Genomic DNA, 27,949 nt, shown 5'->3' with positions numbered 1-27,949 from the left:
CGCTCTGTCATTGGCTGCTTCCGAGTAAGAAGTGCTTTGGCATAGCAGTTGATATCCTACAGCTGGAAGGTAGTGTTTATCACACAAAGTGAGAGGGCTTCGAAAGTGAACGAAAGCTTTAATGTAGGGTCTCAAAAGGAGGGATACCGAGGTTGTTTATTTTTAAAAAGAGAGGTATAGACCAAAGCTAAACTATTAGATTGCCAAAATGCTTTGCCAAGTTACCCGTCCGGATTCGGTGGTAATGGAAGTGGAAGTTGATACGAAGGCGAATGGTGAAGACTGTCTGAATAAGGTATGGATAGTGGATACTAATTTAATTCCCCATTTTCAGGTTGTTAATACGTTATTTATTCACACATTTGTGTGAAATTCCAGTGAATATTGTCCTGCAAGTGTAATTTTCAGTGAAATGTTCGGATTGAAACGCAACACTGTGTGTTGTGTGTTGGTTTGCAGAGATGATAAATCCAAATGTTGATGTACAGAAGTTCAATGTTTTTTGCTAGATTTTCTGCCGACGTCAGTTATCTCGAAATGGCATTGTCTGTCATAGGATAGACTACCCAACATTATCACACACAGCATTACAAATTATTAATATTATTATTATTATTGTTAAAAAATAAAATTACACACCAATACAAATGCGCTTCCTCTATCGTGCAACAATGTTGCTTTGGTCGAAAATAAGTTGGCTATATTTTCCGTGAAATAGCCCCCCCAAAATGTTCCTGATGACACAATCAAACTCATTAATTTGGTGATTTCCTAAATAGGTAAGTTACTATGAAGGTTCTTTCTGAGGGAGTTGTTTCCTGGTAGTATATTCGCGAGGAAAGGCTTTGTCAAGCCAAGGTTACTTCAGTTCATTTGGTTCCCCGGTGCATGCTTGGCAAATTGGCAATGTTATTGTGAAGCTTGAATGGGGTTCCCATTGTTGACTAGATCAACATTGAAGATACAATAGTTCCAAATGGCTGCGAAATCCGTTTTGAAACAGTTAATAAATACTATCACGCGTGCACAGAGCTGCTGGTGCCAAAGACTGTACATAGATTCATGTTTATATTGTGTTATAGACTGTACTTTTGTTTGTGTAACTCTGTTGATTTTGTCGCACTGCTTTGCTTTATCTTGGCCAGGTCGCAGTAGTAAATGAGAACTTGTTCTCAACTGGCCTACCTGGTTAAATAAAGATTACATTTAAAAAATGAAGAAAGGATGTAACGTTAGTCATCAAACCAGGAAATAAAAGCATCCAATGTGAATTTATCGGAGGCTTTAATCGCGTTGTTTTCTAATGAGTTGTATCCATTCTATATGACGCGCACAGCGCGTTGACATACTAGTCCTCATCCTCCGTCCCGTCTGGAAGTAGGCTGTCCTTGACGTTATGTAACTCGTTTCTTTCTTGTCGCTGTTGACAGGTGAGTTGTATCACCAGGTGAAAAGATCCCAATGTGTTTTCCATCAACGCTCCCACTGGCTTTACGGCCTGCTATTGATGTGTACGAGCCACAGAGTCAATGGCAAAGGCAACAAATAGTAATAATAAAAATAAATAAAAAACATGGTAAACTCACTCATGTTTTATTGAAGATGCTGCTCTAAACTTTTTTTTAGGCCTTCACAAATCAATTTAGGTTTTACTTTGATAGAGTGACTATTCTGTGGGTTTGACTGGTTTCCCCCTGAATGCTCCGTTTAACCTAACACACTGAATTCCTCTATTCTAAAGGTGTGTAGGAAGTTAGGAATCATAGAGGTGGACTACTTCGGCCTGCAGTTCTCAGGCAGTAAGGGAGAGAACCTGTGGCTCAACCTCAGGAACAGAATCTGTCAGCAGATGGACAACCTGACTCCCTGCCGACTCCGGCTTCGAGTCAAGTTCTTTGTGGAACCACATCTCATACTCCAGGAACAGACTAGGTATGGATGTTCTGTATCTCACACACACACACACACACACACACACACACTTACCATCTTATTACATTAGTCATTCTTTATGGTCCTTACATCGTCTTGTTATGATGGGAAAAGAAAGCAAAATAAATCTAGGGCATGTTACTCATTAAATATTCATATTACAACATAATCTCTAACTCAACCCTCAACTGTTCAGATTCCCTCTGACTCCAGTCATGTGCTGTAGGAGGAGAAGCAGGGGGAAGATAAACAACCAGATCATTCAGCACTGTACTGTAGCTACTGTACACTGTGAAGTGAGTTGTGACTTCCTGATTAGGCTCTACAGTGGAGCGAACTAGAGTAACCCCACAGCACACAGGGTTACTACAGGTCATTGTGGAGCAGGGCGGGAGGCAGCCAGGAAATGTGAACTCTGTAAAGTCTCTGTTGCTGATGCCACAGGGTCCCTATGCCTGCCTGGTCCTGCCTGGTCCTGCCTGGTCCTGCCTGGTCCTGCCTGCTGAGAGCTACACAGACCTTCCCTGCTGGCTCTCATTCAAGTGAATGAAGGAGAAGTGGACTCACTTAATCATTTGTTGTTGCTATTTTGCTGTTGGTTTCTTTTCTTTTGTTGACTTTCTCATTCAAGGAGAAGCGTCCTTGTTCTTATGCATTTCTCTGTTTGTAGTTTCTTTTGGCTTTTGACAAAGTCTCAAAGGCACGTCTCACCGTTGTGAATTTGTTTAAATGCTGAAATGCTTTTACTACATACTCAGAAAATATGCACGAGTTAAAATAACTATAAAAAGACCAGTGTGAAAGGCTGTTTTCTCATTGAATATGCTCTTAGCGCTGTATTTTGTCAGCCTCATTTTTGAAATCGTTCTTCTTTTCCACAAACAAACCAGAGAAGCAACGATCCTGTCTTCCAAAAAAAAGCATGTTGAAACTTCTCTAGTGAATGGCCTGACAAGTTCACTTCATGGCTGATAGATAACAGGACCTTTGATACGCTGACTTCAGGCTGATAGATAACAGGACCTTTGATACGCTGACTTCAGGCTGATAGATAACAGGACCTTTGATACGCTGACTTCACGGCTGATAGATAACAGGACCTTTGATACGCTGACTTCAGGCTGATAGATAACAGGACCTTTGATACGCTGACTTCAGGCTGATAGATAACAGGACCTTTGATACGCTGACTTCAGGCTGATAGATAACAGGACCTTTGATACGCTGACTTCAGGCTGATAGATAACAGGACCTTTGATACGCTGACTTCAGGCTGATAGATAACAGGACCTTTGATACGCTGACTTCAGGCTGATAGATAACAGGACCTTTGATACGCTGACTTCATCAGGCTGATAGATAACAGGACCTTTGATACGCTGACTTCAGGCTGATAGATAACAGGACCTTTGATACGCTGACTTCATCAGGCTGATAGATAACAGGACCTTTGATACGCTGACTTCATCAGGCTGATAGATAACAGGACCTTTGATACGCTGACTTCAGGCTGATAGATAACAGGACCTTTGATACGCTGACTTCAGGCTGATAGATAACAGGACCTTTGATACGCTGACTTCAGGCTGATAGATAACAGGACCTTTGATACGCTGACTTCAGGCTGATAGATAACAGGACCTTTGATACGCTGACTTCAGGCTGATAGATAACAGGACCTTTGATACGCTGACTTCAGGCTGATAGATAACAGGACCTTTGATACGCTGACTTCAGGCTGATAGAAAACAGGACCTTTGATACGCTGACTTCATCAGGCTGATAGATAACAGAACCTTTGATACGCTGACTTCAGGCTGATAGATAACAGGACCTTTGATACGCTGACTTCATCAGGCTGATAGATAACAGGACCTTTGATACGCTGACTTCATCAGGCTGATGGATAACATGACCTTTGACACGCTGACTTCATCAGGCTGATAGATAACAGGACCTTTGATACGCTGACTTCAGGCTGATAGATAACAGGACCTTTGATACGCTGACTTCAGGCTGATAGATAACAGGACCTTTGATACGCTGACTTCAGGCTGATAGATAACAGGACCTTTGATACGCTGACTTCAGGCTGATAGATAACAGGACCTTTGATACGCTGACTTCATCAGGCTGATAGATAACAGGACCTTTGACACGCTGACTTCATCAGGCTGATGGATAACGACCTTTGACACGCTGACTTCATCAGGCTGATGGATAACGACCTTTGACACGCTGACTTCATCAGGCTGATGGATAACAGGACCTTTGATACGCTGACTTCATCAGGCTGATAGATAACAGGACAGGACCTTTGACACGCTGACTTCAGGCTGATAGATAACAGGACCTTTGATACGCTGACTTCAGGCTGATAGATAACAGGACCTTTGATACGCTGACTTCAGGCTGATAGATAACAGGACCTTTGATACGCTGACTTCAGGCTGATAGATAACAGGACCTTTGATACGCTGACTTCAGGCTGATAGATAACAGGACCTTTGATACGCTGACTTCAGGCTGATAGATAACAGGACCTTTGATACGCTGACTTCAGGCTGATAGATAACAGGACCTTTGATACGCTGACTTCAGGCTGATAGAAAACAGGACCTTTGATACGCTGACTTCATCAGGCTGATAGATAACAGAACCTTTGATACGCTGACTTCATCAGGCTGATGGATAACATGACCTTTGACACGCTGACTTCATCAGGCTGATAGATAACAGGACCTTTGATACGCTGACTTCATCAGGCTGATAGATAACAGGACCTTTGACACGCTGACTTCATCAGGCTGATGGATAACGACCTTTGACACGCTGACTTCATCAGGCTGATGGATAACGACCTTTGACACGCTGACTTCATCAGGCTGATGGATAACAGGACCTTTGATACGCTGACTTCATCAGGCTGATAGATAACAGGACCTTTGATACGCTGACTTCATCAGGCTGATAGATAACAGGACCTTTGACACGCTGACTTCATCAGGCTGATAGATAACAGAACTTTGACACGCTGACTTCATCAGGCTGATAGATAACAGGACAGGACCTTTGACACGCTGACTTCATCAGGCTGATAGATAACAGGACAGGACCTTTGACACGCTGACTTCATCAGGCTGATAGATAACAGAACCTTTGACACGCTGACTTCAGGCTGATAGATAACATGACCTTTGATACGCTGACTTCATCAGGCTGATAGATAACATGACCTTTGATACGCTGACTTCATCAGGCTGATAGATAACAGAACCTTTGAGACGCTGACTTCATCGGGCTGATAGATAACAGCACCTTGAACCTGGTTTTGATTTCTCTCACCTTCTCCTCCTCCCCCAGCTTTTTAGAGGTCCTCTATTGAGAAGTCCTGATAAGCTTGATCCTGACTGCATCCCTCATGGCACCCTATTCCCTATATAATGCACTTCAGACCAGCGACCTATGGGCAGTGCACTATAACGGGAATAGGGTGCCATTTGGGACACAATACTGATGTCAGTATTAACCCTCCCTCTCTGACTGCCCGTCGCAGAAAAACAGCTTTGCATGCAGTGTTCACGTTAATATCATCATGTCTATCTTTCCACAGCTGTGGGATATCCTGTATAATTAAAAGCTGATTCTAACCCCAGTCAGTCTGTCTGCCAGGAGAGGCAGATAACTCAATGTTAGAGTAGAGAAGTGTGTGGGGAGCAGAGCCCCTGAGCTGCTCTGCTCCTCTCTCTGTGTCTCTGTGTGTGGGGAGCAGAGCCCCTGAGCTGCTCTGCTCCTCTCTCTGTGTCTCTGTGTGTGGGGAGCAGAGCCCCTGAGCTGCTCTGCTCCTCTCTCTGTGTGTCTGTGTGTGGGGAGCAGAGCCCCTGAGCTGCTCCACTCCTCTCTCTCTCTCTCTGTGTCTCTGTGTGTGGGGAGCAGAGCCCCTGAGCTGCTCCACTCCTCTCTCTGTGTCTCTGTGTGTGGGGAGCAGAGCCCCTGAGCTGCTCCACTCCTCTCTCTGTCTCTCTGTGTGTGGGGAGCAGAGCCCCTGAGCTGCTCCACTCCTCTCTCTGTCTCTCTGTGTGTGGGGAGCAGAGCCCCTGAGCTGCTCTGCTCCTCTCTCTGTCTCTCTGTGTGTGGGGAGCAGAGCCCCTGAGCTGCTCTGCTCCTCTCTCTGTGTCTCTGTGTGTTCACGGTTGGCCAGTAACTGTTCATTAAACAGAGATCTATCCCTCATGGCCAGCAGCCTCCCTCTTCTGTCTGGACTCCAAGCACACACTACCGCTCTCTCTCCCCTTACTCCTGACTTGGAGGGCTGACAGACTACACAGTCTGGTGCCCTTTCAGGGGGGGATTTCAGGAGGGACTTTGTGTGTGTCTTTAAGACTGGACAGTGTGCCTGTGGAGTTGGGGGGAGGAAAGGGATAGATGAGGGTAAGGAAAAGGTGAGGGGTAGTCACCCTGTTAGACTACTGCTGTCTCCCTCTGCCCGTCACCCTGTTAGACTACTGCTGTCTCCCTCTGCCCGTCACCCTGTTAGACTACTGCTGTCTCCCTCTGCCCGTCACCCTGTTAGACTACTGCTGTCTCCCTCTGCCCGTCACCCTGTTAGACTACTGCTGTCTCCCTCTGCCCGTCACCCTGTTAGACTACTGCTGTCTCCCTCTGCCCGTCACCCTGTTAGACTACTGCTGTCTCTGCCTCTCACACTCCGACCACAAGAAATAGCGCCCCTTGTGTGCATTTCAGGTAATACCGCATCCTCTGGTATGGTACAGAAACAGTAAGACAGTATGACCGTCTGGATAGCACCCAACCCGACCAGTAGACTCTCACAGTGAGAGCAGAACATCTCAGTAGAATGCGTGACTGTGTCCAACTCCTCTTCCTCCATCTCTCCTCTGCATGTGCTCTAGTCTATTCCTAATCTATCAGCTTGTTCTGACAGCTACACGTGTTGCACTGCCAGTTGGTGTATGAGAGAGAGAGACCCCAGACAATAGTTTACTAGTGAAGGACGCCTCTCAGAAACAACTATATACCAATGGAACATGCTCACAAACTAATATCCACCAATGGAACTGAGTGTTCTTGGCAAGTGACAGTGCTGAATGGTGACCTGGCCCAGGGGGATTTTCCAGCATTATAGGCATGCTCACACTTACCCTCACAGCTACACACACACACACACACACACACACACACACACACCACACATCATGTCCTGGTACAGGAAAGCCTGCAGGTAGTGGAGAGCGTGTGAATTCACACGCTCTCCAACAGATGCTGGAGAGCGTGTGAATTGTCCTTAGTGGGTACAGACGCACGCAGAACGCCAGTATGTACACACACACTCACGTCCACATATACATGCTACGCATATACATAGGCCTCTCTCTCACCCTGTTACATAGCATATGGTGGACTCTGCACTCACAGAATACAAATAAAAAGCTGCTTACGTAAGCTGAAGCGCTTAAATTTACAGAATCATCACCAAATCCCGCTGCTATCCCATTATTGTAAGCTTGGGCCTTTTTTTGTGTGTGCTTGGCCCACTCAGGTAGAAGTCTGCACAGGACTGATTTATTCATCCCGCCCACACCAGCTGTCTTTCTGTCGGGCTACCACAAGAACTGATCCCACAATGTTATTTTAGGCTCATGTGAAGACTCAGCAATTGGCGCCTTATTGGCAATATCGAAATGTGCAAAAAATAACCTAAGAAATAGGTTAAATTAACAGAGATTCTCACGTGGCCATTTTATATTAAGCTTTCGGTATTACTGGGCTATATCAGTGAGTAGGCTAGACGTAGTTTGAAGAGAGCAGAATTGGTGAGACTTGCACTTTGACCTGAGCTTCGTTTTATAGCTTACCTTTTTAGGAGTGGGACGATTTTCAGACAGACAAATTATTTATTTTTAGGCAATGTAGTTAACTATATTCTAAACCTCACATTTAGGAAGTACATTTCCTTGGAAAGATGACTGCCCCCTTGCTTCACCCCCCCATCATAGGCAGCCTACTCTATTTCATTGAGACCACAGTCGGCTACTTAACTTGAAGCAGTGAATAATAAGACAGATGTGACTTTTCAATAGGTAGTCTAACGCGCAAAAAGCAGAAGAACGACCGTTTCCAAATAATCTGCGGGACAACAGAAATATTTCCATCCCAAAGTTGTCTGATCTGACCACCCGCTCCCAAGCGCAGCATGAAAAATGGCGACGGCAGCAGTGCTCTGTCGGGATCCACAGTGCTCTAACGCTCTACACTCTTCTTATTAGTTTGCTTGCTGAAGGCAAGCTACTCCTAGATTTCTTACAAACTCATTATTATTATTATTATATTCTGCCCGCTCTAGCTCTTAAACCATTTAACACGAAACCAACTTGAATACGTACATGCAACCCCAACGTTTCATAGCATTTATACTTTATGACGACAACAAAGGCACATCTCAATAGGTGGTCCAGGTATGTTATGACATGGGAGGGCTTTCCTCTTTTGTTCTCTATTGTTCCTCAAGCTAGGGATGACATCACAGACTCCCATCAGACCAACTCCTTGAGGTCTGCAGGTGTCTAAAAAACCCTATTTTGCACAGTAGTTATTTTGGGTTATTTTCAACAGTCAAAGTTCAAAAATTGCTGGAGGACGTCTTTTTAAAATGATCTCCAATGAATTTCACACACACTCCCACATTTTTTTTTAAAGCTTTCTATAAATACACACTCAGGCCTTTGGTCTGTAGCACCGGCTCAATTCAGTCTGATTTCCGTGGTTTCTCTGTCCTCCGAACATGAAATAAACCCCCATCCTAATCCTGTAGCTTAGATCACAGCATCTCTCTACACCGCTCTGCCTGGGTAGCTTTTGAAACCCCCTGTCTGACTGCCTAATGCAGCCGCTGCCTGCCTGCTAGTGGGAGAGATGTTTTCTCTACTCTCATCCCCACCATCTATTTTTGTTGCTGCTCACACCTAGACTGACTCTGTCTCTGCCCATGGTTTGAGTTGAGGCAGTCTTGATGTTTGTGTTCACTGATCAGATCTGTGCAGTTTCATAGAGCTACTTCTGCATTTGGTTGTAATTTCTGAACTCTCAGAGGAGTAGTAGATTTCATATTGGTTTTAAAAGCTGTTCGCTCAAACAAACAACCCTCTTTATGAAACTTCCCCATAAATCCATCCGTTGGTTAGGAGATGATGGGAGTGGTCATGTCTGATTGGGTGAGAGCAAGGCAGGGATTGAGTTGGGGCCCCATAGAAATAGAATAACTAGAATGTCTTCACTGTTCTAGTTGTTTTAATTCTATGGTTGGAACTTGGCCCCCTCAATGAATATGTGCTGTCTGCGTCGTTATCCCTCACTAGCCCAGAGGTAGTGCTGTCTGCGTCGTTATCCCTCACTAGCCCAGAGGTAGTGCTGTCTGCGTCGTTATCCCTCACTCAGCCCAAGGGTAGTGCTGTCTGCGTCGTTATCCCTCACTCAGCCCAGGGGTAGTGCTGTCTGCGTCGTTATCCCTCACTCAGCCCAGGGGTAGTGCTGTCTGCGTCGTTATCCCTCACTCAGCCCAGGGGTAGTGCTGTCTGCGTCGTTATCCCTCACTCAGCCCAGGGGTAGTGCTGTCTGCGTCGTTATCCCTCACTCAGCCCAGGGGTAGTGCTGTCTGCGTCGTTATCCCTCACTCAGCCCAGGGGTAGTGCTGTCTGCGTCGTTATCCCTCACTCAGCCCAAGGGTAGTGCTGTCTGCGTCGTTATCCCTCACTCAGCCCAGGGGTAGTGCTGTCTGCGTCGTTATCCCTCACTCAGCCCAGGGGTAGTGCTGTCTGTGTCGTTATCCCTCACTCAGCCCAGGGGTAGTGCTGTCTGCGTCGTTATCCCTCACTCAGCCCAGGGGTAGTGCTGTCTGCGTCGTTATCCCTCACTCAGCCCAGGGGTAGTGCTGTCTGCGTCGTTATCCCTCACTCAGCCCAGGGGTAGTGCTGTCTGCGTCGTGCTGGTCTAAATGAACATGTTTTCCACTCCTTGTTGTTTAGTTTTCGGATCAGGCCAACGGTTGGTCAGGGGGGTTAGCAGTCCAGAGGGCCTGCCAGCCATTAATATAGACCACTGCCATGAATGAGATAAGGGACATTTTTTGTTCCTTTTCCTTAGAAATAGAATTGCTAGAAGGGACTTAAAGCCTCTAACCCTAGCAATTTGAATGGTAAATTCTTCTAGTACTGGGTTCAAAATGAAAGGGCATTCTGGCTGGGTTTTGAATGGCAGCAACATGCATGCATTCTTGGGTTTGCATGGCCTCTCGGACTCAGTTAATTGTCCTTCAATCAGAGTCGATTTGATTTGTTAGTACACAAATATAAAGCAACATGTAAAGTGTTGGTCCCATGTTTCATGAGCTGAAGCTTATTCCTTCAAGTGTTGTGCTCAAATGTGTTTACATCCCTGTTAGTGAGCATTTCTCCATTGCCAAGATAATCCAGCCACTTGACAGGTATGGCATATCAAGAAGCTGATTAAACAGCATGATCATTATATAGGTGCACCTTGTGCTGGGGACAAAAGATCACTCTAAAATGTGCAGTTTGGTCATGCAACAACAATGCCACAACTGTCAAGTTTTGAAGGAACGTGCAATTGGCATGCATAAGCCTCATCCAATGTCCTTTTAGAGAATTTGGCAGTACGTCCAACTTGCCTCACAACCGCAGACCATGTGTATGGCATGAACGTAGGGGGGGCGGTTTGCTGATGCCAACGTTGTGAACAGAGTGCCCCATGGTGGGGTTATGGTATGGGCAGGCATAAGCTACAGACAATGAACACAATTGCAATTTATTGATAGCAATTTGAATGCGCAGAGATACTGTGATGAGATCCTGAAGCCCATTGTCGTGCCATTCATCCGCCACCATCACCTCATGTTTCAGCATGATAATGCACGGCCCCATGTTGCAAGGATCTGTACACAATCCCTGGAAGCTGAAAATATCCCAGTTCTTCCATGGCCTGCATACTCACCAGACATGCCACCCATTGAGCATGTTTGGGATGCTCTGGATTGACATGTGCAACAGCATGTTCTAGTTCCCACCAATATCCAGAAACTTCACACAACCATTGAAGAGAAGTGGGAAAACATTTCACAGGCCACAGTCAACAGCCTGATTTAACTCTGTGAAAGAGATGTCACACTACATGAGGCAAATGGTGGTCACACCAGATACTGACTGGTTTTAGGATCAACACCCCTACCTTTTTGTTAAGGTATCTGTGACCAGATGCATATCTGTATTCCCATTCATGTGAAATCCATAGATTAGGGACTAATTCATTTATTTCAGTTGACTCATTTCCTTTTATATGAACTGTAACTCACTAGAATCTTTGACATTGTTGCACGTTGCTTTTATTTTGGTTCAATATATCTGTGAATTCAGTTAGCATAGTGAGAGAGGAAAGTTTGAGACTGTTTTGTCAGTTTAATTTGGGTGCAAATGCAGAAGTCACATGTTTTTGTGCTTTGATATCCTCCCCCTAAACCCCCTAGGAGAGCTGTTGTGTATTCTTGAGCCTTGCCAACTCCAGAGTGTCTTTACATGTCTGCAGAACCGAGATATTGTCACAACAACAAGGCTGATGGATGTTTTTCACGGAATTGAAGACCATTGGGTGTTAGCATTACATCCATTTGCCTTAGTTTAGGAGACAAGATGGTTTCTACAGTCAGCCCCTGTCCTTTTCCCCAAACTTTTTTAAAACCTGCCTTACTCCTGCCATGCTGCCCTGGAAGTTGATTTGTGTCGACTTGCTGTACAAGTTAGACTAGACTTGTGACTGTTTCCTATACATTGTCCTTAACAACAATACCTACCTAGTATTTAACTTCTTATTATGTGGATGTTCCAGATACTGTATACACCCAGACATGGTCATTTAGCCCATGTTCTGAGCCCAGATTAAACCCAGTATTGGGTGGGGTATAAAAGAGTTGGACTGCACGGGGCAGAGCTACAGGAGAAGTTTTCCTTTTCAATTTGAGCGGCTATGTGTTTCCAAAATGAGTCACGTAAGGCGGAGCGCTGAGCTGGCGACCCCAGGGTGACGAGGGAGAGGGAAGGAGAGCAGTCAGGCCAGGCAGGGCCGTGACTGATAGTAAACCCCAGGTAGTCCTTTGTTTCCAACCAGACAGGTTAGCAGCCTGCTGTTCACATGAGTCCTGCTGCTGGGCCTAGCACAATAGGGAAACAGACGGCTGTGTGCGGTTTAGAGCCCGACCGCTAAATCGGTCTTTATTCCGTACATAAAGCACCAAGATTATATACTGTACATAGAATGAACGAGAATAATTCTGGTAATTTGTATATATTTTAATGGTAGCCTGAAGAGGGCGCTCTACGAGCTGCTGATTGAACATCATTCAGCCCGTAAGTCAAAACGTGAGAGTAGGCATGGTGGTTTGACGGTGATTAGCGTGCCAGCGACGGCATATTTTAAAACAGAAGTAATCCAAAGTACACTTCACCAAGCAAGCAGCCCTCATGACATTATCACTTAGTTAATGTTAGCTGGCTAGTTAGGCAGCAGTGTAGTTAGCCTCTATCTAGCCAGCAAGGTAGTTAGCCTAGCTAGCAATCTGTGCTACTTATGTGCGAACGCTGGACTGGCTCCATAGTGAACTCATCCTTGATACAAAAAATAGCACAGTTACTGTCTGGAGTCCACACTCTGGATCTGTTAGGTTTTCTACCTGAAATATGCAATCTGCAAAAAACAAGACAGTTGGCGCATTCAAGATGAGATGGGATTGTTTGTTTGCTAGCTAAATTAGAATGTTTGTGTGACTAAAACCAGTGTGGCAAGCATTTTCCTGCATGGATGCTTTCAGCCATCAGCACAGGGGTGTCAGGAAGAGACCAAGCAGAGTTGACAGTAAATCTCACTGTAACACATTCCTACACAGTTGGAGTTCTATGTTACATAGCTATGTGTTAGGGATGTTGCATAGTTGTGTTATTCATTTGTACAGATGGGCTCGGTAGTTGTATGCCAAGTTACGTTATGTTATGAGGTTACATTATGTGTGAGGAAAACAAGGGAGTCTGGTCTCGTTGGATCCAGTTGACTGGATCCTGTTTGGGGAGGAAGGAGGCAGCTGAGTTGCCTGACAGGTTTGTGCTGGTTTTCAGTTCCAGTTGCAGGTCTGAGACGAGGCCACAGTTCTCATGTTCACCCTCCTTTTTAATGGGAGAGAATTTGTCTATTTCGCTGCCTCAGTGTCATATATATATTACTAGTTCATGTTTAACTGACCATACACTTTCCCAGTCCAGAATAATATTATTGGTATCTCAGTTTTGTATTAAGAGCCTCACTGGACAGTGACTTGAAAAAGAAGTGTCATCACATCATAACTGAGTTAAAGTAGGCAAGAACTTAACTCAATCATTCACCACATCTCAGGAACTAATAAATGTTGTTCTGAGCTTTCGGGGGAAAACAAAGTAAAAGCTTCCATGCCTGTGATTGAACCAGCCCAATGTTCTGCATGCAGACACCGTATTCTTTGTTGTTTATGTCTATTGTTATTCTTTCTTAATTTTAATTATTATTATTCTTTTTTTTTTAATCCAATTTCTTTCCCGAGGCCTACTATCCCTTCATGTTAAATTCAGCACAATAACAAGTGTTTAGCAACAACGTGGGAGGGCCCTTACCTCACTAAGAACAAGCTTACAGCGCTGCGTCATCATTACAGCGATTTAGCCCTGTCTTTGTGTTGGCTTGTTTTGGTATATAACCGGACTTATTTTTTAAGAATGAGAGAAGGAGAACGAGAGGCCAAGGCTGAATGGTGCTATCGTACCCAGACCCCACTGTTACAACACAACAGCAGTATAACCCAGTCTGTTTATCGCTCCGCAGCACACTACTGTGAATAGGCAGCCATACAGAAGCTTTAAAGGGCTGGCTGCTGACTCCTCTTACACTGTGATAAGAGCTAGAGCTGTGTGTGTGTGTGTGTGTGTGTGTGTACAGTGTACCCTGATTAGAGTTATGAAGCCCCATTTCGGGGCGGCAGGTAGCCTTGTGGTTAGAGTGTTGGACTAGTAACCGAAAGGTTGCAAGATCGAATCCCTGAGCTGACAAGGTAAAGATCTGTCGTTCTGACCCTGAACAAGGCAGTTAACCCTCTGTTCTTAGGCTGTCATTGTAAATAAGAATTTGTTCTTAACTGACTTGCCTTGTTAAAAAAATATATATATAATTAAAGTCGCTGACTGAGTCACTGGGTTAAAAGTCAGACCACGTCACGCACTGTCTGACTGGGAACAGCTTTTACTTTTTAACTCGTGTTCCTCATTCTATTCCTGGCATCAATGACCGTAGTGAACTAGAAAGCAGAACAGAGTACTACTTTGAGGTGTATGGCTTTGGTAAGCTGGAGGTCCGCTGTCAGTCATAAAGTGTGTTGGTGTGAGAGAGAAAGTGAGCTGTACAGTGTCAATGAGTGAACAACCATCCATTTTCAGGTGCTCTAGGCCTGTTGCCCCCCCCCCCACCACACACACACACCTGCTCTGTGTGTAACCCAACCTCTATTATGTCCACCTGCTCCCCCAATCATTACCTGTTTGGTTCCAGGCCCTGTGCACCACCCCTCTCCAATCATCACCTGTTTGGTTCCAGGCCCTGTGCACCACCCATCTCCAATCATTACCTGTTCCAGTTCATGTCTAACATTCCCTCCCTCTCTCTTCCCTCCACCAGACATGTGTTCTTCATGCAGGTCAAGGAGAACCTCCACAGTGGCCACCTGAGGATGTGTTCTGTGCAGGCTGAGGAGCTGAGTGCCCTGCTGGCCCAAGCCGAGTTCAGAGACTACAACCAGAACACAGCCAAGTACTGCTACTCTGAGCTGAGTGGGAGCGAACCCTGCCCGGCAACAGTCAACAGGTAAGGCCAGGGGACACCTGGGGGGACATGAAGGCTTGCACACACACACACACACAGCTATGTCCTACTATGCTTGAGGACTTTTTGGGGACCAACAGTTGATTCCCATTCAAGATCCTATTTTCACTTTTCCCCTAAACCTAACCTATAACCCTAAGCAAAAATGGCCTCACTTCTGAATTTGTTAGTTTACTATTCTTGTGAGTACTTTTGGTTCTCACAAGTATAGTAAAATGTGTCCACACACACACACCCACACCTGTGGTGTGTCAAAACAGGATTGAAGCTCTAGCCATTGTGCTAATTAGATGGAGTTTGCAGGACATGAATACACGGTTGAAATATTGAAAGCAAACCTACCCTTGACAAGGTCGCTGGCAGGCTTAGTGAACAGATATGTTATTAGAGGCTTATGATATGAAAGTATCAACATCTAGCTGAACCAAGTGACAGATGTGGTGTTAATGATTCATCCAACATCGGTTGGACATCTAACAATCAGGTGCTTCAAAGAGGAAAATTCCCTTTCCTGTCCCAATTCAGAATGATTGAAAATTCATCCCAGAACAGGTCAAACCTTTTCATAATTTATTACCATCAGTGTTACCTAGACTTAGCTGTGTTCCTATTCCCATTAACATTACCTAGACTTAGCTGTGTTCCTATTCCCATTAACATTACCTAGACTTAGCTGTGTTCCTATTCCCATTAACATTACCTAGACTTAGCTGTGTTCCTATTCCCATTAACATTACCTAGACTTAGCTGTGTTCCTATTCCCATTAACATTACCTAGACTTAGCTGTGTTCCTATTCCCATTAACATTACCTAGACTTAGCTGTGTTCCTATTCCCATTAACATATGGTAGCTGCTCAAAACCAATAAACAATTAGGTGTAAAATAGGTTCTAGAATTTGCACCCTAACCCACGAGTTGCTCCAAGCCGTAACATTTCCTTCTACTTAGCCTACCTTTTTGAATACGTGTGTAGCTGACAGAAACATGGGAACCTGATATCAGTTACACTGACATTGCAGACTGCAGCAGAGTTTGGAAGTCCCCAGAAATGGTTTGCTTTGCAATTGGAACAAAGTTCGAAACTCATGCCCACGTGTCAGTCGCCATGCGCAAAATACAGACTAAGAGGAACCTAGAAGAAAAGACATGGTCACGAGGTTCGCTGTACAGAAAAAAAACATGTTCCACTCCCATGTTCCTACCATGGAGACGAGGTTGGTTTGCAATTCGAACAACAGTTTGTCCCACGTGATGTCACCCAACATGAGATGAGCAACAGATGGAAAGGAAATGGCACCCTATTTCCCCATAGGCTCTGGTCAAAAGTAGTGCACTAGATGGGTAATAAGGTGCCATTTTGGAGCATACTACACATGCTCACAAGGTCCCCTCTAGAGAGACACACCCCTCTCTTCCCCATGTTTCTACCATGTAGCCACTTATTTTTCTCTCTCAAGGACCAAACCTGTTCAGGCATGGAACTGAACACCTGACAGGGAATTTCACCAAAGCAAGCAGGGTTATTGAGTTCTCGCATTGTGAAAAGACTGTAAATCATACAAATCAACACTTGAAAGGGAATGGTACAGGTGAAGTCGGAAGTTTACATACACTTAGGTTGGAGTCATTAAAACTCGGTTTTCAACCACACCACAAATGTCTTGTTAACAAACTATAGTTTTGGCAAGTCGGTTAAGACATCTACTTTGTGCATGACACAATTAATTTTTCCAATAATTGTTTACAGACAGATTATTTCACTGTATCACAATTCCAGTGGGTCATAAATTGACATACTCGAAGTTTACTGTGCCTTTAAACAGCTTGGAAAATTCCCGAAAATTATTACATGGCTTTAGAAGCTTTCCCAAAGGTTAATTGACAGGATTTGAGTCAATTGGAGGTGTACCTGTGGATGTATTTCAAGGCCTACCTTCAAACTCAGTGCCTCTTTGCTTGACATCATGGGAAAATCAAAAGAAATCAGCCAAGACCTCAGAAAAAAAAATGTAGACCTCTACAAGTCTGGTTTATCCTTGGGAGCAATTTCCAAACACCTGAAGGAACCACATTCGTCTGTACAAACAATAGTACGCAAGTATAAACACCATGGGACCACACAGCCGCCATACCTCTCAGGAAGGAGACGTATTCTGTCTCCTAGAGATGAACATACTTTGGTGCCAAATGTGGAAATCAATCCCAGAACAACAGCGAAGGACCTTGTGAAGATGCTGGAGGAAACGGGTACAAAAGTATCTATATCCACAGTGAAACGAGTCCTATATCAACATAACCTGAAAGGCAGCTCAGCAAAGAAGAAGCCACTGCTCCAAAACCACCATAAAAAAGCCAGACTACGGTTTGCAATTGCACACGGGGACAAAGATCGTACTTTTTGGAGAAATGTCCTCTGGTCTGATGAAACAAAAATAGAACGGTTTGGCCATAATGACCATCGCTATGTTTGGAGGAAAAAGGGGGAGGCTTGCAAGCCGAAGAACACCATCCCAACCATGAAGCACGGGGCAGCATCATGTTGTGGGGAGCTTTGCTGCAGGAGGGACTGGTGCACTTCACAAAATAGATGGCTTCATGAGGAATTCAAATTATGTGGATATATTGAAGCAACATCTCAAGACATCAGTCAGGAAGTTAAACCCTGGTCACAAATGAGTCTTCCAAATGGACAATGACCCCAAGCATACTTCCAAAGTTGTGGCAAAATGGCTTAAGTACAACAAAGTCATGGTATTGGAGTGGCCATCACAAAGTCCTGTCCTCAATCCTATAGAAAATTTGTGGGCAGAACTGAAAAAGCTTGTGCGACCAAGGAGGCCAACAAACCTGACTCAGTTACACCAGCTCTGTCAGGAGGAATGGGCCACAATTCACCCAACTTATTGTGGGAAGCTTGTGGAAGGCTACCTGAAGTGTTTGACCCAAGTTAAACAATTTAAAGGCAATACTACCAAATACTAATTGAGTGTATGTAAACTTCTGACCCACTGGGAATGTGATGAAAGAAATAAAAGCTGAAATAAATCATTCTCTCTACTATTATTCTGACATTTCACATTCTTAAAAGTGATGATCCTAACTGACCTAAGACAGGGAATTTTTTTACTAGGATTAAATGTCAGGAATGTGAAAAACTGAGTTGAAATGTATTTGGCTAAGGCATATGTAAACTTCCGGCTTCAACTGTATTTGATATAACTTGACCCATTTTCTTTTATACAGCCAGAAAAACAAGGATTATAACTAGGTGTTAAACATTGACTTATTAATATTTTCTGTGAAATCCAACCTGGAAATTATTTTCCACCTCCAACACACAAAGCCCACAACTGTCTCTGTCTGTCTCTCTCTCTCTGTCTCTACAATAACAATAACATGGTTGGGAGAACCAAGCCAGCGATTAGAGCGTAGCCCAGCAGCTCGTTGACTGGTTAAGTCAACAGTTTGAGAAGACCGACAGTTTGGGTGGAGGCCAAGCTAAACTAGGGACTGTTCATACTAGGTCAGAGGACCGATCTATCGCTGTGTTTACACACACTCTTGGACACACACTAGGATACACATGCAAGACAAGCACACACAAACTAGGGTCCTCCTGACATCGTAATTGGAGGGAAAATGTAAATGCCAATGGACTGGCTCTAATCAGGCTAATATTGACATGAAGTTGTCTTGTTAATGTATTGTCAATTGTAGTAGCCCATTTGGTGATTTCTGTCAGCCCTGTTTTGCGTAATTGCCGATAGCATACTTCTATTGCACTATGGGTAATGTTCTAGATGTTCTCGCCCCTCATAATCAAGCGTATGTCTTTGGAGGAAGACTTAACCAATGTCTGTACTGTGTTTAACTAATTTTGTGATACAATTTACAGTTGCGCTCAAATTAAGTTTGTAAACCACTTTCAAATGGCTGAGCCAACAACAATAATAAAATGCATACATACAGATCATTTTACCATAGTTAAGAAATTACAGCAGGGAAATTTTATCACTGTTGTGAAAGTTTCCGAACAGCAAAGCTGTCTAAGAGGAAATGTATTGGTGATGCATTCCATAGACAGAAACAGTTGTTGGGAGTCGACATCAGTACCCCCGTATAGCTGTATGAGTAATGTTCGTATGGAACTGAGCGGGGGTCGAGGTTCGTATGGAACTGAGCGGGGGTCGAGGTTCGTATGGAACTGAGCGGGGGTCGAGGTTCGTATGGAACTGAGCGGGGGTCGAGGTTCGGTCCATGAGTAATGCTAGGGCAATAATAGCTCAGTTCATACACTTCAATTAACACTGCACACATAGTGATGAGAGAATTGCTAGCAGGACAGGACAGAGGCTCACATTACATTATAGTAATTGATTCCCTTATTTTTGCTCAGATAAGGGGATGATGGGATTATATTATAAAATCTGCTCTCTGGGTGACAGACTGACAGCTCAGGAAGGACCCTTCCTCCCTCCCTCCCTCTATAATCTCAATCACCATCACATGAGGTCTCTGTAGAACTATGTAAATATGAGTTCCCTCCCTCCCGGGGTAATAGGATTCATAAAGATATGATGGAATTCTTATGAAGATATTTTCCCTTCAGTCTGCCGTCTGTAGGATCTGGGACCTTGGTGCTTCAGTCTGCCGTCTGTAGGATCTGGGACCTTGGTGCTTCAGTCTGCCGTCTGTAGGATCTGGGACCTTGGTGCTTCAGTCTGCCGTCTGTAGGATCTGGGACCTTGGTGCTTCAGTCTGCCGTCTGTAGGATCTGGGACCTTGGTGCTTCAGTCTGCCGTCTGTAGGATCTGGGACCTTGGTGCTTCAGTCTGCCGTCTGTAGGATCTGGGACCTTGGTGCTTCAGTCTGCCGTCTGTAGGATCTGGGACCTTGGTGCTTCAGTCTGCCGTCTGTAGGATCTGGGACCTTGGTGCTTCAGTCTGCCGTCTGTAGGATCTGGGACCTTGGTGCTTCAGTCTGCCGTCTGTAGGATCTGGGACCTTGGTGCTTCAGTCTGCCGTCTGTAGGATCTGGGACCTTGGTGCTTCAGTCTGCCGTCTGTAGGATCTGGGACCTTGGTGCTTCAGTCTGCCGTCTGTAGGATCTGGGACCTTGGTGCTTCAGTCTGCTGTCTGTAGGATCTGGGACCTTGGTGCTTCAGTCTGCCGTCTGTAGGATCTGGGACCTTGGTGCTTCAGTCTGCCGTCTGTAGGATCTGGGACCTTGGTGCTTCAGTCTGCCGTCTGTAGGATCTGGGACCTTGGTGCTTCAGTCTGCCGTCTGTAGGATCTGGGACCTTGGTGCTTCAGTCTGCCGTCTGTAGGATCTGGGACCTTGGTACTTCAGTCTGCCGTCTGTAGGATCTGGGACCTTGGTGCTTGCCTTGTGGTGCAGCTGACATACTGACTGTGGCCACTGAGTGATTCATGTAGAACTTCTATGGGCTAGGTGGGGCGTTTGCGTCCCACCCTAGTCAACAGCCAGTGGAATCGCGTGGCGCGAAATACAAATACCTCAAAAATGCTATAACTTCAATTTCTCAAACATATGACTATTTTACACCATTTTAAAGACAAGACTCTCGTTAATCTAACCACATTGTCCGATTTCAAAAAGGCTTTACAGCGAAAGTAAAACATTAGATTATGTCAGGAGAGTACCCTGCCAAAAATAATCACACAGCCATTTTCAAAGCAAGCATATATGTCACAAAAACCAAAACCACAGCTAAATGCAGCACTAACCTTTGATGATCTTCATCAGATGACACTCCTAGGACATTATGTTATACAATACATGCATGTTTTGTTCAATCAAGTTCATATTTATATCAAAAAACAGCTTTTTACATTAGCATGTGATGTTCAGAACTAGCATACCCACCGAAAACTTCCGGTGAATTTACTAAATTACTCATGATAAACGTTCACAAAATACATAACAATTATTTTAAGAATTATAGATACAGAACTCCTTTATGCAAACGCTATGTCAGATTTTAAAATAGCTTTTCGGCAAAAGCACATTTTGCAATATTCTGAGTACATAGCTCGGCCATCACGGCTAGCTATTTTGACACCCACCAAGTTTGGGGCTCACTAAACTCAGAATTACTATTAGAAAAATTTGATTACTTTGCTGTTTTTCATCAGAATGCACTCCCAGGACTTCTACTTCAACAACATGTTGTTTTGGTTCCAAATAATCCGTAGTTATATCCAAATACCTCCGTTTTGTTCGTGCGTTCAGGTCACTATCCGAAGGGTAACGCGCGAGTGCATTTCGTGACAAAAAAATTCCAAATATTCCATTACCGTACTTAGAAGCATGTCAAACGCTGTTTAAAATCAATTTTTATGCAATTTTTCTCGTAAAATAGCGATAATATTCCAACCGGGCAACGTTGTATTCATTCAAAGGCTGAAAGAAAAAAAATGGAGTAGTCTTGTGAATGCGCATCTCAGTCTCACTGTCCCCAGGATGACCACTTACAAACTGTGCTGCTGTTCTTTGCCCAGAGACAGCAGACACCCCATTCCACTTTCTGGCGGCTTTAGAGAGCCAATGGAAGCCTTAGAAAGTGTCACGTTACAGCACAGAGGCTGTATTTTCAATAGAGATGCAACAGAAGGACAACAAATTGTCAGACAGGGCACTTCCTGTATGGAATCTTCTCAGGTTTTGGCCTGCCATATGAGTTCTGTTATACTCAGACACCATTCAAACAGTTTTAGGAACTTTAGAGTGTTTTCTGTCCAAATCTACTAATTATATGCATATTCTCGTTTCTGGGCAGGAGTAGTAACCATTTTAAATCGGGTACGTTTTTTGTCCGGCCGTGCAAATACTGCCCCCTAGCCCCAACAGGTTAAACCTCATCCTGGCTGCTGGACTGACTGTATGGCTGGTGTTAGGACCCTTCATGTCTTCTAGATGGCCATGGGTAGTGATGTTCATGACTTCATTACCAGCAGTCTGTCACGTTTCTCAGTTGTGTGAAGATGTTTTTCTACTGTTTTCTCACAGCCCTCCCAGGAAATGAATGCAGAACATTAACTATTTGAAGCACAGTGGCTCTTTTGTGTGAGCCCTTTGAAGCAATGAGGCTCTGCATCTGAACCATTAGTAACGCTGCCATCTCCCCCTCCTCTCTCTCTCTCTCGCCACAGTATCATCTCTAAGCACAAGGCGTTGGAGGGTCAGAGCCCGGGGTCAGTGGAATACCAGGCCCTGCAGCTGGTGTCCAGCCTGGAGCACTATGGGGTGGAGTGGCACTGGGCCAGGGACGCAGAGGGACAGAGGCTGGCCATAGGGGTAGGCGCTGAAGGTATCGCTGTCTGTAAAGAGGACTTCAGCCTGGTCAACAGGTAAATGAAGGGTCTTCACCATACTTAACCAACTGCTCCATCTCTTGTGCAGTCAGAACACTTACATATCTTCCAAAACAATGTCACCAGAGAGCTTGGCATGTGGGTTGCATAGTGCACAATACACAATCTACTGTACATAGTTGATTGCCTCCTAGAAATACTGTACCTTTACTCTCTGTAAATACTGTACCTTTACTCTCCGTAAATACTGTACCTTTACTCTCTGTAAATACTGTACCTTTACTCTCTGTAAATACTGTACCTTTACTCTCTGTAAATACTGTACCTTTACTCTCTGTAAATACTGTACCTTTACTCTCTGTAAATACTGTACCGTCCAAATCTCTGAAGCGTAAAGTCCATCTCACCCGCTAACTTTACCTTCCAGGAAGTCTGAGATTGTCATCATGAAACTTTAATTATATATTTGTTTTATTGTTGTGCGATAGGGTGTAATATTACAGAATTTCAGTTGAAAGAATACCATTTCTAAATTCAGCTTTTCTTTATCCATTTTAGGATCAGCTATCCTATAATCCAAACAGCCACTCAGTCAGGGAAGAGTGTTTACCTGACGGTGACCAAGGATACCAGCGACAGTATGGTTCTGATATTCAAGCTGATCAGCAACCGGGCAGCAAGCGGACTGTACCGGGCCATCACTGAGACACACGCCTTCTACAGGCGAGTGGACAGGAGTGGAGAGGGTTACCTTGTGGGAAGCCAGAACACAAATACATGGAGTCCAATTCTACACTCTGCATATAGTCATCATACTGGATGTGTGGAGTTGGATTGGATCACCAACTGATCGAAGGCGTTGTTGATCAAATGTTCCAGGTTTTCATCATAAGGGACTGACTTCTCCGCAAACTATTTGGTAGAGTTAAAATGAGAGCCTCTGAGTATAGTATATAGACACATTGACCCCCCCCCCATGGGCTTCACTGTTATGTTAATGTGTTGACCACATGTTTGTTTACACTACCATCCTCTACATGGCCTGTGGTCACTTACTCACCTGACTACATCCCTCTGAATCCACGAAGAGTTCGTGAACCAGTCTGGCGTGACTTTATACTGCCTAAGGGCTGGTCAACCAGCCAACCGTTACACTTCCCCATTTTAGTCCAGTTAGGTATCGTTCTCTCTCTCATCTCTTAAACGTTGGTGTTTCTGAAGACTCAACGTTCTGCTCTGTTTACCACGGTTCTGCTCCCTGAATATGCATCCTGATCTGTAGTTGTACACATTAACTGAGACTGTGCTTTGGTCCTTAGTGTCATCCCATCTACAGATTCATAGTGTGCTTTGACATGTCCTGATCTTGATGAAGCCATAGGCAGTACAGGACATGGAGACAGTCTTAGTGTTGATATTAATGAAACTAAAAGTGTTTATTCCTGAAAAAATGGATGTCAGCTGTTTTCAATTGTGCAATAGCAAAGATTGTCTTACAATAGTCACAAAGGTCCAAAGATGACCTCTCTATTGTGTGGGTGGGGGGTTTTACCACCTATTCCTCAGCTTGTGCTGATGTGTCTGTTCTGTAGAACCAACAGCATTAACAGTGTGTCAGTGGAGAGGATTTCTACAGTCCTATTCTGCTGTTGAACATGATCAACCCCCTTTTATAGGGTGTTGACTAGATGGTATACAGCTACGGACAGATTGGACTTTTTCTAGTAGGTTAGGAGAACTTACATAACAGGCTAGGAGAACTTACAGGACATAGCATGTTAGGAAAAGGGTTTGGGTTAGCCAGAATGCTAAAATTCTCCCAGACTCAAACATGCAACATTTTTACCTTAGCTGTACACCATTTAGCCACAACCCTTGTATAGGTTCAGAACCAAAAGAGATGTGGACAATGGAGAAATCAATTGATTTGAAAATAGTGTCTAACATTCAGTTGACAGATGATCACAGAATGAGAGACTTTATGCTCATGACTTCCTGGTTAGTAATGTCTCCCTCTCTCCTCCCAGGTGTGACACGGTGACCAGCGCGGTGATGATGCAGTACAGCCGTGACTTCAAGGGTCACCTGGCGTCTCTCTTTCTCAACGAGAACATCAACCTGGGCAAGAAGTACGTCTTCGACATCCGACGCACCTCCAAGGAGGTCTACGACTACGCACGCCGGACGCTCTACAACGCCGGCATCATGGTGGCGGGCGGCGAGAGGACGCCATCGGGGCGCAGTCCACTGCGTGGCCAGGAGGAGGGGCTGGGAGAGGACTGTGGGAGCTGCCAGCAGAGCAGGGCGCTGCTGGAGAGACTAGAGAAACTCAGAGAAGCTCTGCTGTGTATGCTGTGCTGTGTGGAGGAGATAGACGCAGCCTTCTGCCCCTGTGGACACATGGTGTGCTGCCAGACCTGCGCCAACCAACTACAGGTAAAGAGACCCAGATAGAAGTGACTACTTGTGATTGGTTGAAAATGATCTCAACACACATGTTAATTCCTACATGGTGGTCCTGGCTACATTGAGAAGCTACTACCAGTCAATGATGGAGAAGGACTCCAGAAAACACTGATCTCTGCACATTCATTTAGTTGTTGATGGTTTTTGGTCAAGTCGACCATTGGTCAAGACATTTGGATGCCACCACTGCCGTCAACCCCCAGAATACTCGGCTGTCTCACTAGGTTTAAATGTCTTCCCTTTCTCATCTTTCATGAGGCCGTAGTTCAGCTTGGTCTTAATACACTACAGCAGTAGGACAGAAACCCATCCGGTCCTTTGTGCCATTGTAGGAAAGAACACTTGGGAAGGAAGCTGTTGGGGAGTATTGGAACCTAGCCACAGTCTGTGTTAGTGGTGGTTGTCCACGCTCTGTGGTTCTAGCTGTGTAATACCATGAGTGGCAGAGCGCTCTGATTCCAGGAGAATACTTGACTTTTCTCCTGAGTCACTCATCACTTTTAAGGCTTTAAAAAAAATGATCCAGTGTTTTGCTCATGCATGGGTTCAGCTAACCTGATTGTCCCTCCCACTAATCTCCTAAATGTGCCCAACTTTGCTTGAACTGCCGTCTCAGATGGTGAATTAGTGGCTGTGGATTAAAGCTGCCGGCAGCATGCCAACAAATCTCTATTCCATTAAATCCACAAGGAAACGTGTCATGTGATGGCTAGGCCCAAACACATTGAGAGGAGAGGGAGAGAACAGAAGATTTCCCCCCCCCAAAAAAATGTACTGACTTTCCAAGATGGCCGCCCCCTTATAAAACACTATTAACCATCTTCTTGATATGTCTGAACAGAGTGTATCGTGGGTAATTTGATCTGGAGGTCCCTGTTGGTTAACTAACAGGCTTTTATGTGACTTCAATACAATTGACTGGCTAAATGAAAATGAAGTGTGTTTCCACTATCCCTGCTCCATCACTGTGACAGACTGGTTAGTACTGTTGGTCGGTGTTCTGGGTGTCTGAAATATGATTGGTTGGCTACCTGGTCCATTCTGCAGCCCATGGCTGATGGTGATTCATGCTTTCTGTAGCACTGTGGATCTGCATGCACAACTCCACCTCTTAATGTGCTTTCTGTCTACAGAATGTATTGTACCTGTCCTGTACCTCAAATGAAGTGACAGTTTTTTATGTTGACATTCTCTCTTTGTCCTCTCCCCAGTCGTGTCCGGTGTGTCGGTCGGAGGTGGAACACGTGCAGCATGTCTACCTCCCCACCTGCACCAGTCTTCTGAACTTCACCACCACCTCTCACGGTGGCGACGACAGCCCCGGTCCCATCCACAGAGCTATGTGTGGTCTAGGACACACCTGCCACACCAAGGACTACTGCAATACCAACACCCAACACGACTCCAACAACATCTACCACACAGAGACATAAAACCACTTCACCACTCCCAGGCTGTGTACCAAATGGCTCCCTGGTACTACATGGGGAATAGGGTGCAATTTGGGAAGCACCCCAGTCCAGTTCCAACACCATTGGGTTCTGTTGGGTTGTTTTCACCTTGCCACTCTCCCTGACGGTGGTATTTTCTCCACTCCCCACTGTCAATGATATGGATTATTTTTAAACCAATGATGGACTTGGCATTTTTTTAATACCACCCCTCCATTTTAGATTTAGGTTTATTGTGTATTATTTAGTTTTAATCTAATTTCATCAGTTGATCTGAATTAGTGGCGCTATTTTGATTTAGTTCACTGTTTTTGATTGTGTTGTTTTTTTCTCCATATTGGTCTACAGAACGTGAATTATCTATTGGGCCCATAACCTGCAGCGTTTGTACAATACGAGGACATTATGTGTTCTAGGAGAGTAGTAGGCAACGTAGATAGTCGTTCAGTTTAAAAATTTCATTTGCATTTCTAAACGTTTCTTTTAAGCTTTGAGAATCTCATGTTATGGTTCTAATGGAGTGATATGCGTTTCATTTAGTTGTTTGTTTCCCATGTAGTTCCTATGGTTTCCATGCCAATGGGAAGTTATTTGAGGGGTAGGAAGCAGCCCGACCCTAGCACAGCATTCTGATTTAGAGATGGAATGTGTCCCAAATGACATGCTATTCCTTATAAGTTGTGCGCTACTTTGGGCTCTGGTCAAAAGTAGTGCACTATATAGGGAATAGCATGTCATTTGGGATGCCGTTGTGGGTAAGTCTTGACGATAAGCCCAGTATTATTCTCTTCATGTGTAGATGGGTTCTGGAACCAAACCAGAACTTTGACAGGGAAAGAGAGATGGTTGAATGACCCTCCCTGAGGGAAAAAGACCCGACTCAAACGGAACTCCATGAGCTCCAGCCATTCATTATTTTATCCCATATGAACAGGAACCCGCAGAAATGCAGGTCCCCAAAATAACATGTTCTAAGTATTATTTTACTCAGTAAGTAATCTGATTTTATTTATTGCTAAGGCTGTTTTTCTAGCCTTATCCCAGATGTGTTTATGTTGCATCACTAACCCAGACCGTAGGAGTTATTTATACAACACAAACTGATCTGGGATCAGCCACTACTGTGTATTCTGTGATCAGTATTTCTGTTTTTATGTAGTCCACTAGTGAGTTCCTTATGATTTCATTATTAAAGGGTACTAGTCTATCAGTGCAATACTAGCTGCTTTTTGAAAAGCCTTTTTATTTATTTTTAGGGTGGAATATATATTTCTTTCTATCTACACTCACTTTACCAAGGAAGCTTCCCAAGTGAATTATCTGTAGGGTTTTGCCTTATTAATGTAGCAACATGGGTTGTCTCCCAAATGGCACCCTATTCCTTACATAGTGTACTACTTTCGGCCATGGCCCATAGGATTCTGGTCAAAAGTAGTGCACTGAATAGGGATGCCATTTTGAGACTCACTCACATTGTGTTTTTGGTATGCGTTCTTTGCACAGACTTTCGTTGTTTTGAAAGATGAAGAATGTTTTCTTTATTGCTGGAACCATTTGGCACATTGTCACTGCAGGGGATTGATGGTTTTGTTCACTTTGTACAAGTAGGATTTGTTTCTGTTTTTTTGAAGCAAAAACCTATGCTCTGTAAATGTAGAAAGAAATTACTTTGGATCTTTTGTATGTTATTTCTTTGAATGAGAAGTGTTAATAAAGTTTTTTTGTTTGTTTTTAAAACATTACTTTTTTTTAGTTAATCCATTCTATTCATGGCTTTGACAGT

At 44.4% G+C, this 27,949-nt stretch overlaps 1 protein-coding gene across 1 annotated transcript; it reads left to right on the top strand.

The window, feature by feature from the left end:
* LOC106570576 (E3 ubiquitin-protein ligase MYLIP-A) lies at positions 1-27,908 on the top strand. Its single transcript, XM_014143025.2, has 7 exons — positions 1-295; positions 1,742-1,932; positions 14,710-14,895; positions 22,088-22,285; positions 22,808-22,972; positions 24,277-24,685; positions 25,927-27,908. Exons 1-7 carry the CDS (start codon positions 209-211, stop codon positions 26,146-26,148), a joined length of 1,458 nt encoding a protein of 485 aa, XP_013998500.1. The 5' UTR covers positions 1-208; the 3' UTR covers positions 26,149-27,908.
* Positions 27,909-27,949: the final 41 nt, after the last annotated feature.

This window comes from Salmo salar, chromosome ssa14, assembly GCF_905237065.1.
Source record: "Salmo salar chromosome ssa14, Ssal_v3.1, whole genome shotgun sequence".
Lineage (NCBI taxonomy): Eukaryota > Metazoa > Chordata > Actinopteri > Salmoniformes > Salmonidae > Salmo > Salmo salar.
This window is presented reverse-complemented; position numbering and strand designations above follow the sequence as displayed.